The 11388-nt window shown below is 32.9% G+C and overlaps 1 protein-coding gene across 1 annotated transcript; it reads left to right on the top strand.

Annotated features, from left to right (window-relative positions):
* Positions 1-4977: 4977 nt before the first annotated feature.
* Positions 4978-6001, top strand: LOC133334555 (proteasome inhibitor PI31 subunit-like). The gene is made up of 4 exons (XM_061542871.1): positions 4978-5128; positions 5184-5480; positions 5542-5699; positions 5767-6001. Exons 1-4 carry the CDS (start codon positions 4982-4984, stop codon positions 5999-6001), a joined length of 837 nt encoding a protein of 278 aa, XP_061398855.1. The 5' UTR covers positions 4978-4981.
* Positions 6002-11388: the final 5387 nt, after the last annotated feature.

Here is an 11388-nt window from a genome sequence, read left to right as displayed (position 1 = left end):
TCATTTGCAGGCAATTTTCTTCATAAACGAACTAGCGAACAGACATAAACACAATATCCACTGGTTAGGTCCAAAAATCGGGAGTAACTTCTTAACACGCTTGGTTGTTTTTTTTCGTTCTTTCTTTCAAATTATTTTATTTTCACTTTCGGCTGTCTGTCCAATTAAATTAATAACAACCAACAACAAAAGCAAAAAGTAATATTCCCTCCTCTTTGCCCTGCGTTCGTTTGCTTCTTCTTGGCACTGCTGACAGACCGACCAGCCAGCCAAATAATCAAGTTATCGCACACAAACACACACTGTTGCTTATTTTTGCACTTTTCTTCACATAATAATAATAATATTGCTAAAATTTCAATTATTTTTCAATATTTAATTTTTCAATTCTTTTCCAAATTTTTTTTCTTTGCATCAAATAATATCTCTTGAATTTTCCAAGTAAAACAATTTTTTCTTCTTTCTCTTCGTATGGCCGCAACAAAAATGTACTGTATGCTGTGTGACTCTGTATCGTGGTCGTCGCGTTGTCGTCATATGCGAAAAAAACACACATACAATATTCATCAATATGGCGGACGCTTCGTTTCTGTTCGGGCCATTCGAATGCGAGCAAACGAGCCAGTTTATTTTCTATAGAGAGAAGGAAAGAGAGAGACGGAGAGTAGAGACGAGTACTAGGAATGTGTGGTCGTTGCCATCGTCGTCGTTGTTAAACAAGTCGACGCCATCTTGGTTCAAGAATCGTAAAAATCTTTTGTTGTAATACAAAAAAGTATATTCAGAGTAGTTTATAGGTTAGGTTATCCGAAAGGTAAGTAAAGGGCGTGGGAGGTCATAGTTGTAATTAAAGGACTATAATTAAGACAAGGTTACATTTTGGACCTATATTCTTTGAGATCAATAATGATCATTAAATGATTTTTTTTAATTTCGATTAAAAAATATAGTAGGTAAAGATTTGGGGACCCTTGGGGAGGTTATTCATATCTGGTCTCGCAACTTGAAATATGTTAATAGGGACTTGAGTACCAGAAGGTAAGGTACTAATTCTAGGCTGAGTGTAACTCAATTAGATTCAAACCAGTTCGAAATGTATTGCAACCACCAGCGACCCCCCGAATCTTCAAAGAGTCGATAGCAATTATCGAGGATTCCTTAAATCAATTTCCCCAACGAAATAGATTTAAAATCCTTTATCTTAATTAAACATTGCAGAATGGCATTTTCTGTTGAAAAAATACAACTCTGTGTCCGAATTCTATTCATTTGAAAAATCTATTATTGGCAAACCTTTGAACTGTCATCAAATTTATAATAGAAGATTCTTGCAGGTTCTCGAATTATTTAAAATGACCTTTTTTTCTTAAAATACAACTCTGCATAACAAAATACACAGCAAACCATTTTCTACCTGCTTCTATTTGGAATAGTGGTGACCTAAACACTACAATATCAATATTATTGCTGCGACGTATTACTGACCGCCTATCTATCCAGTTAATATGACATAATATAGTAGAACCTTGCATTGACCCACCCAACTACAAATATATACTTATACAATAGGGGAAATAATTTATTATTGTTCGAAATACAACTCTGTATAAAATCCAAATGACGTAAATATTCTCTACATTTTTTGAACCAATCGTTAATTTTTAATAATCTCAAACACAATTTTGTTAACATTTCTCTCTCGCTTTATAAATTTGAAAAGTTTTACTACATTTTGAGCACAGAAACAGGCCAAGTGAGATATAGTAAAGCCTAACATTTATGACCGCCGCCACACTCAACTATCATATTGTAGTAAAGACAACGATTTGTAAATAACCTCCCATATGCGTATTCTAATAATTACTAAGGAATTGCCTACTAATATCAGCAAGTATCACAGTAAAATTACCAATTTCCAAATCTAACAATAACCTATAAATTTTTATAATAAGACAGTTACTATCAAAAAAGAAGCGGTCAGCCCATTAACCTTGAATAAACCCTACTACTTTCGGGTAATTTCATGTCTTTAACAGATGCAAGCATGTAACTAATCTCATTTTACAACATGCCCATACAGAATTCAAATAAAAAAATTGAAAACTCTTGACTCGACTCAATTGTTGTGTTGCCTGCAAACAACACAAAATTCAAGCCGACGCCAATATATACATGTACGTATGTAGGCGTAGTTTTCATATAAATTTGTGAATTGAATAATTTTCTTTTTGAACAGCTGAGTGAAATTAGACCGGTTATCACTACTATTCTATTGCAACACATTAGTATTAGTACTAAAAAATCAACTCTGTTCACTATTTTGGCAAGAATGATATAGTCCCATGGCAACACTTAAAGCCACATTCTATATAAATTTTAACAGACCATCTGTCAAATTTATAACTGTGGCGAACAATAGATGTGTTCCTTTACCGAATGTTTTGAACTATTTTTTTTTTTACAAAATTTGTTGTTTAGGAAACAGTTTTCTGTGATATGTGTGATTGTTGTGATGTGATTTGATTATTTACATTTTTTGAGGTTACATACCACCCATGGCATAATTATACCAGATAGCCTCATGCAGTCATATGTTTGCAATTTTTTCATAATTTTACTTTTGACATTTCAAATTTAAATAAAAATACCTTCCTTCGAAATATACCAATAAATATAAGTTGGAACATCTAGAGTTATGTTTTGAAATCATTAGTTTCTCAAATGATACTACTATCCATAATCCATGGCATAAATTTGGAAGGTAGTCTCCATAAAATTGTATGCATGTTGATTGGCATATTTTTTAATTATTTTTTATTTTATTTTAAAAATTAAAAATTATATTCATAATTGCATATCGTTAGCTTATCTTGTAAAGGCGACAAGTCCATATTTCACAACTTTCCAGAAGAGGCAAAAAACAATCAAACTTTCTTTTGGATAATGATTTTTTAAATCTGTAAATGCAATTTGTTTTAGTATTGTATGTGTGATTTAATTGCGTAAAGGCAAAATGAAAAAAATTAGTATTTGAGGAGATACACGCCTTTTTTGGGACTTGGAGCTTTTTCTGTTGCTAAGTTTGTATGTTTTCATGGACTTAGGTCTTTTCTTACAACTTGTCGATCATTATATTTTCTAATTAGTGCAATAATTCAGATTTTTTACATGTTAATATTATCTAAAAGACTAAAGATTGTTTTGGAATCATAATTTATTCAAAAATATGAAAAAAAGTAAAAACGTCGCTATGTTAGGCAGGTCAGAACTTTTTTATACTCTCTACCACGAGGTGCACAGTCAAATAATTAAAATCGATCGGGACTTTTAAGGCATTATGTTATGCCATCGTAAATGACTACCAAGATTAAATGAAATGTCAAACGATTGGCTATTGGAAGTTTGCGGTACTGTTTTGTGGGGGATATACCAAATCGCGGACAGATATCGATAATTTTTGTAGGATGTTTGGACACCCAATGAGAACCCAAAATATCAAATTAGAACTAATTCGATAGAAAAACGTACCTAAATTTCCCAAAATACCGAATAATAGGGGTAACGTAATATGGGGGCTACTCCAAAACATGGGCCAATATTGATACTTTTTGGTAGAGAGATTTTAAATCAAATCAGAGTTCCAAATATAAAATTACCGCTAATTCGTTTGAAAAACGTGCCCGAACCTACTAAAATTTCGAATATTGGGGATATGGGTTATATAGGCGGTACCCTAAAAAGTGGACCACTGTCGATAATATTTTATTGGAAGGTGAGCTACCCCATAAGTACCTAAAATACCAAATTACAGTCGATTCGGCTGAAAATCATGTCCAAATACTCAAAATAAAAAGTGGAGTTATCGCCTTTTCATGATGTTAAGCCGGCGACATGTGATGAGTTGGACTTAACGCCTTTACTCATCAATACAAAAACAACAAATGAGATAACTGTATTTTTATTTTTTTTTAGATCGATGTATTTTGCCTTATTATACATAACTGTATCAAAATCTCAATTTCTCGAAAATCGGACTTGTTGCTTTTACAAGTTAAGCCAGCGATATGAATATTTATGTTATGTATAGACATACTTATAGTACGTTTACATTTAACCGGATTTCGTTAACCCAGTTGGGTTCAATTGTCAATTCCTTTACATATACGTCAAATAAATCCTCATAAAGTAGGTTAACCCGGTAAAAAATTCTAATGTACAAGGAGTTTTAGGCTACGTTTAGACTACTAAATCGACTCGATCTTAAATACCAATTCTTTAACCCCGTTCACACACATAAGGAATTACATATGGATGAAATAAGTGACAGCACATATGCAAAATACATATCGTGTAAAAACGCCATTACTTTTTGCTGGAAAATTATATGAACAGAACAAACCGCTTGTCCTTGATATGTAGAATTCAATGTATAGCGTTCGTGCACCTATCAAACTCGTGTTGCCATTCAACATACACCACACTCCTTTAATTCACATCGTTGCTTATTTTAGGTCTTTTTAGTTCATTGCAAATAGGGATCTGTAGTTCAGTAATTTAAATATAATTTTTCTTATTTGGTAATATTCATATTAGTCTTGGATTTATTTACTTAGAACTTTAGTAATTCACAGAAATTGTAGGTATATTAACTGTAAACTATAAACATTTCCCACTACTTTTAGATGAAGTTCAACTTTTTTATTTATGTCAATATTCGATTAAACATTTTCACGAAGTTCGACTTACAGATCCCTAATTGCAAATGTGAATTCCCCCGAAAAGAAAAATGCCAAAATTATCCGTACAAAAATAACAGCTGATAAAAAATCGCATATAAACAAAATAGCCGACTGATGAACGGCCGGAGTGGTCAAGGAATCATTCAAAAAAGAAAGTAAAAAGGAAATTGTGCTGGTGAAATTAAGCCCAAAGAAAAAAATAAAAAAGCTTTGATAGCAAGGGAGTATCAACAAAAGCAATCATGTCGGCCACAGATTTTTACGGCTGGGACTTGTTATTCAAAACCATTGCAACACAAATCAATAAAAAGGATGACTTGCTAATTGCACTGGTGCACTTTGTGCTGACCAAAAATTCACAGTTCCGCTGCATTGGTTTGGGCGACGATGTAAGTGAATGAAAAATAATTCCGATGAGTTGTAAATAACACTGTGTATTTTTAGAAAACCCTAACCGAAGAGGATGAAGAATCTGGTTCGGAACTCTTGCCGGACAATTGGAATGATGACGAGAAAAATTATGCATTGCGTTATGTACACAACAAACAATTGTATTTGCTGTTGGGTCTGCGTACTGAGGGTTCGTTGATAATTACTCTAATGGATGTCAAGTCGCACAAGGTATCCAATATTTGTCTAAATGCCGAAGAATTAGTTAAGGAACTGAAAGGAAGTTTAACAAAAATGATACCAACAGCATCACAGTTAACAGATCGTTACCGCAAGGAGTTATTGGAACCGGTAAGTTAGCGACTTCTTAATATTCTCGGTGTTGGGAAAATAAAAGATTCTCTTTACTTAGGTATTTTTGGGTACCAGTCGTGAAGTGACTACCCAAACTGCAGCATCTACATCTAATCCAGATCATGACCCATTGCGTGTGGGCGAACCACGTAGACCCTTTGGTGGCTCAGATCCTGATCCATTGCGCATTGGTGAACCCAGGCGGCCTTTTGGAGGGTATGTTACTTTATTGTACCCATATGAAATACATTCTCTTAACATACATAGTTTTTATATGTTTTAGCCCACCACCATTTGGTTTTCCCGAAGTTGGCCGTGGCGACTTGGATCCCTTGGGTCGTGGTGGTCCCGGTAATCTATTCCCATTCCCCTCGAATCCTGAATTTCGCATTGGACCCAATAATGGACCACGTCCCCGTTTTGATCCATATGGACCACCAGAGCGTGGTATAAGACCCAATCCAAATCCGGATCATTTCCCACCACCAGGAGGGTTTGGTGGCGATTATTATATGTGAGAATTTTTGCGAAAGCGAAATGACAGCAGATGCATAGCATGAATCTTTTTTATGTGTGAACGAAATTAATATTATTTATAGCGGATAGTTTTGTAATCGAAAGAAACAATTATATATTTAACAAGAACTAAATATGGGGAAATTCAAAAAATGCAATTTGATTATGAATTAATTAAGAGTTGATTTATGGTAAGTTAACGGGACTTGTATGACAATGAGTTATTTTAAATATCATACGTATGCCGATGTCTCATTGAGTGTAGAAGTGCGATATGGAAGAGCTTTAAATGACATTTCCTTTTTGAGGTCATTAGGTGAAGAATAAGACAAGTTTTAGAAGAATAAGACAATTTTAAGTGTGTGTTTTTGTTGGTGTACAGGCAGGCAGGGTTTTTAGAAATCCAAATTAGAAGGGCACGAAAAGTACTAAAATGTACTAAATATGCCCAATTTATATTAGGCAAACGGGAAATTCTGAATTTTGGAATATAAGTCGCTGATGGAAAGTTGTACAATAGAGTTGTTGGAACTTCGACCTATAAGTGAACGAAAATTACTCAACTTTACTAAATTTTGTTCTAATTGTATATATTAGGTTGGGGAAAAAGAAATCCATTATTTTTTCCGGAGATGACTGTACTGATAAATTTCTCGTAAAGTATCTTTCAAATAATTTCAGATTTAAGCTCGTTGGAAGGGTGACATTTCGCAGTAAAAAAAATATTTTGCTGTTTTTTGTTTGGTGCATTCAGTTGTGAGTTACATGGTGTTAAAAATGGAAGTGAACAAACAGAAAATTTTTATCCAACCTAATATATTGATCACATATAGCTAGAATCTTGAATATATGGAATACAGATTGGGAAGTGGTGTTGATGTATGGAAATGGTTTAATAAATAAATTCGTGTATAAAAGTACAAAATGGTACTAAATTTGGAACTATATGCATTTAGTTGAGCGTATAGAGATGGAATCCTATAAAATGAAATATGAACTATTGGACTACAGGATTAAGATAGCTTTAAAAAATCGTACTTATGTGTACGAAAAGTACTAAATGGTATTCAATTTGGTACAAGTTGGATTTATGGATTTATATGAACAGATAGTGCTGCATTCGGAAGGTGCAAAATAATGCTAAATTTGGTACAATTTGCATTTGGGTTATAGCATAGAGTTAGAATCCTGAAATTTGGAATTTAGATTACTGTTAGAGTGTAAGATTAAGGTAATTTTGGAAGTTGGTACTTATGGGTACTAAATTGTACTAACTATGATACAATTTTTTTTCTGTGCGAACGGATGGGGTTGGAATAGTAAAATTTGGAATTAAAATTACTGTTGGAAAGCAGAACTGATTCGCACGAAAAGTGATAAATAGTACAAAATATTGTACAATTTGGATTTGTGTGAACGAATAGTGCTGTGATTCTGAAATTTGAAATTAAAGTTACTGTTTGAGTGGTCCAATTTAGATTTGTGTGAAAGGATAGAGATGGACAACTAATATTTGGAACTGATAAGTATGAACAGTACTAAATGGTATTAAATATGGTAGAATTTGGATCTATGTGAACCGATGGGCTGGGATCCTGAAATTTATGATTAAAATGACTGTTGGAGTGTGAAATTGAAGAATTTTTGAAATGGTACTAAACAATTTAGATGATGGTGAACGGAAAGAGCTGGAATCTTTAAATTTAGACTTAAGATTATTATTGGAGTGCATGACTGAGGTAGTTTTGGAAATATGTACTTATGGGTACGAAAAGCATTAAATATTTTACAATTTGGACACGGGTAGAACTGAAATCCTGAAAGTTGCAACTAAGATCACTGGGAATGTGGGTACGAAAAGTACAGAATGGTACCAAAACTGGTATAATTTGGAGCTGGAATTCTTAAATTTTAACTTACGATGACTATCTGAAAGCAGGATTGAGGTAGTTTTGGAAGTTTGTACTTATGAGTACGAAAATTACTAAATGGCTTTAAACTTGATATTAGATATTCTATATTCATCTAAGGTGATATTCATCTAAGGTGGTGGTGGAATTCGGAATTAAAGTACAACAAATTATACATCCGCATGCGAAGTAGCGGACACATTGCTAGTGTAAGATAAATAATCAACTTCTAAAATAGAAGATTTTTCGATAGTATATGAAGGCTTTTGAATGCCTATTTTCAACGTTTATGAGACCTATGGGAGTTCTTTTATTCCTTATTTTTCGACAGAAGGCTGGTCAAACGGCTTATTAATGGGCCAGTATAGTCCTATTTGATTGGATAGCTTTGGCATTCTTTAGCTACATAGAAAACCTATCAAAACTGTGTATAGTCTACATACGACTTTTTAAGACCTTCTGTGTAAACATGACCCCTAAGCGGTCATATGAGTCTAGAAGACAATATACGGTCTTCTTTTTATATATGACCTGTAAACGGTCTTCTAAGAATGTTTGAATGTGAATTCCTCAAGAACAAAACAGGCAATTCATTGGCTACTTAGTAAAATTTTTCGAACAAATCTAACCTCTTCGTCAAATTGATGCATTCAAGAGCTGAGAGAGATATGAACTTGTATGTGGGCAAATCGGGCGTAAGAAAAAACTTTTTTCATACTATTTTGAAACCTTTAACAAATCTTAAAAATACTCTTAATTAATAAATAGAACACCTCTTTCACTACACGGACTTACCTGGCGGCATTGGTCTTTCCGATTTTTTCGGCTGTATGAACAACGTTGGTATTGCATCGGCATTCAGTTTAGTCTTTACGTGATTGGCAAAACAATGATCTTCGAAATGTACTTGGCACACCTTCTCATAGGAACATTTGACCACTCGGCCCACCATACCCAATTGTTCTAACCACAGATCCATATTCTCCAAATTGAAACTGAACAATGGTACCCCCTGCTCAGTGCAGCCCGGGACAATACAATGGCGCTGGACTGGCATTTTCGATTTTTAATATTTTTCGTGTCTTTTTAAAACTTTTCTTTTATTGTTTGCTTTTATTTTCAGATTAAAATATCAAAAGAAAAAAGGATAATTGCTTTGATTGGCTGAATGCTTAACCATACAACAAAAACAAGTAGAAAACTGGCTGTTCGGTATGTATTTCCGACCCGACCACCGTAAACTAAACAAACCGGGTGCTAAACTTGCCGAACCATCAAATGTGAACCTCCCACCAATTGCATTTGGCAGGCGGTGTAAACAAACGCGATGTTAGTGAAAGTAACTGTAAAATGAAGATGAATCGGAACTAAGCACATAACGGAACCGAAAAGAAGGTTTATGTTATCGTTCGGAAAAGGCAGTATACATGTGCCCAGAACAAGGGTACACACAGTCGAAAGTAAGCACACAAATGGACCGAACTGATAGAGTTTAATAAAAAATTTTGCGAGTCGGATGATTTCTGATTTTGGGAATAAAACACATATTTGTGAATTGAGTAAGAACATTGGCAGGGTTCAAGGATGAAATGTCTACAATCGATTATTTATTTCGTATTAAATAATAATATTAATTTCAAAGTCCGAATTAATTATAAACTATTGGAGAACGAGGTTCGCTTTATCTGGATTTATAATTATTTAATTGACCATTATTACTATTACTATACCAACTGCCCTAAAACTAATGTGGTGGAATATTGAGACATATAAGTACACACGATATGAAATTATATTTTTAAAAAAGAAATATTATAAAAGTATTTTTATTGGAAATTAAATAAAACGCATAAAATAAAGCAAAATTATTAAATTGTGTTAAATTTCACAAAATCCTACAGATCAAAGGTTAACTAAAATAATTTTAAATTGTATATGGAATAATAAGGCTATTAATTCGGGAAATTCGAATGATAAATAACAATTTTCGAATTACATATGGAGAAAAAATTCATATTACAAATGAAAAAGTATTATATGAATAAAAACCGTAAAAAACAAAACTTACATACAGGTGATATATTTGTAACTTAAGTTACTATTTGATAAAAATGTATTAAAATTATAGTGTAATTAAAGAAGGCATCCAGATTTTGAAAATTAAAATAGATGAAAAAAGAAAAAATATATATTTTTAATGCAAATAATATATGTGTATAAAACGCACAATTAGAATATTTATAAAAATGAGTTAACCCTACGGTCTATAACCGGGTACATTTGTATCTTCTTTCGAATAAAAATGGTGTAAAACTTTTAATAATGGAGATATTTGGATCAAATTTTGAGGAATCACTCTTGAGGTATTTTCACACATAATCGATATGTGTAGATCAATAACCGTGGTACATTTGTACCCATTCAAAGATAGCTCTGTAACTCATTAAAAAATTGGAATATCGTGAGGTTTTTTGTTTTAAATTAGTCTATTCGGATCTGATCTAGATGTAGGAACTCAAAATTATATAAACATTAAAATAAATCCATGCTTAAATGATAATCTATCTAAAACAATCATAGTAAATTTGTTATAGCTTTCGAATGGGTTAAGCTTTTTTAGTTATTTTTTATTGGGATCTTATTGGAATCGGCTCAGATTTAGATATAGCTCCTATATATAGTTTCGTCCGATTTTATATAAATGGTGCATAATACTGTCAATGTTTTCCGATCGATATCATACAAATTAAAAAAATATTTGAATCAATTGTTTTGAATTATATGTATTTAGTTTTATTTCTTTGTGCTTCTACTTCTATGGTGTTATTGATTTATCTGTTTTGATCACATATTCGTAATATTATGCCTGCTATTAATTCACAATAGTGCTTTATTGTAACCAACTATTGTGAATTAATTAAATTCGAATAAATTTAAAACGGATTTAATCAAGGTGCATTTAATAAGGTGTAAGTGACAATCATATTGTTACGTTCTTGGATTTTACTTAATCCCGTGTAGACGATGTTTTATTTCCCAATACCGTTCGTACTAAATAAAACGCGGGTTCTTTCTGATTACGAATATTACAATGATTTTATTGACACAACTTTACTTTGCACTTTACTTTACTTGACGGTTTCAATTCGCGATCTGATTCACAACTGACTAACTGCCTTCCCATTTCCCCTATTTATATGAGCCTTGCCTGTCTCTACAGAAGTTTCTAGACGATCTGGTAACACCTAGATTACGAACAATCTACCAATGCAACAAACACATACAAACTTACATTAAGTGAACAATAACAAAAACACATATACAGGCGAGGGAGTAACAAAGAAAGAGGAATTAAGGGGACCCCCCCATTCTCGGGGTCAAAATTTTTGTTGATATAAATCGAATCTACACTGATTAAAGAATGTCTCTACAAAATTTCAAGTGAAAATCTCAAGAACTCTTGAAGATTTAGCCGATTT

Source organism: Musca vetustissima, unplaced genomic scaffold, assembly GCF_032173495.1.
Source record: "Musca vetustissima isolate MV318-11 ecotype Yass unplaced genomic scaffold, APGP_CSIRO_Mvet_v1 utg4378, whole genome shotgun sequence".
In the NCBI taxonomy this organism is placed as follows: domain Eukaryota; kingdom Metazoa; phylum Arthropoda; class Insecta; order Diptera; family Muscidae; genus Musca; species Musca vetustissima.
The sequence above is the reverse complement of the archived record's forward strand: the minus strand, read 5'-3'. Positions and strand labels throughout refer to the sequence as shown.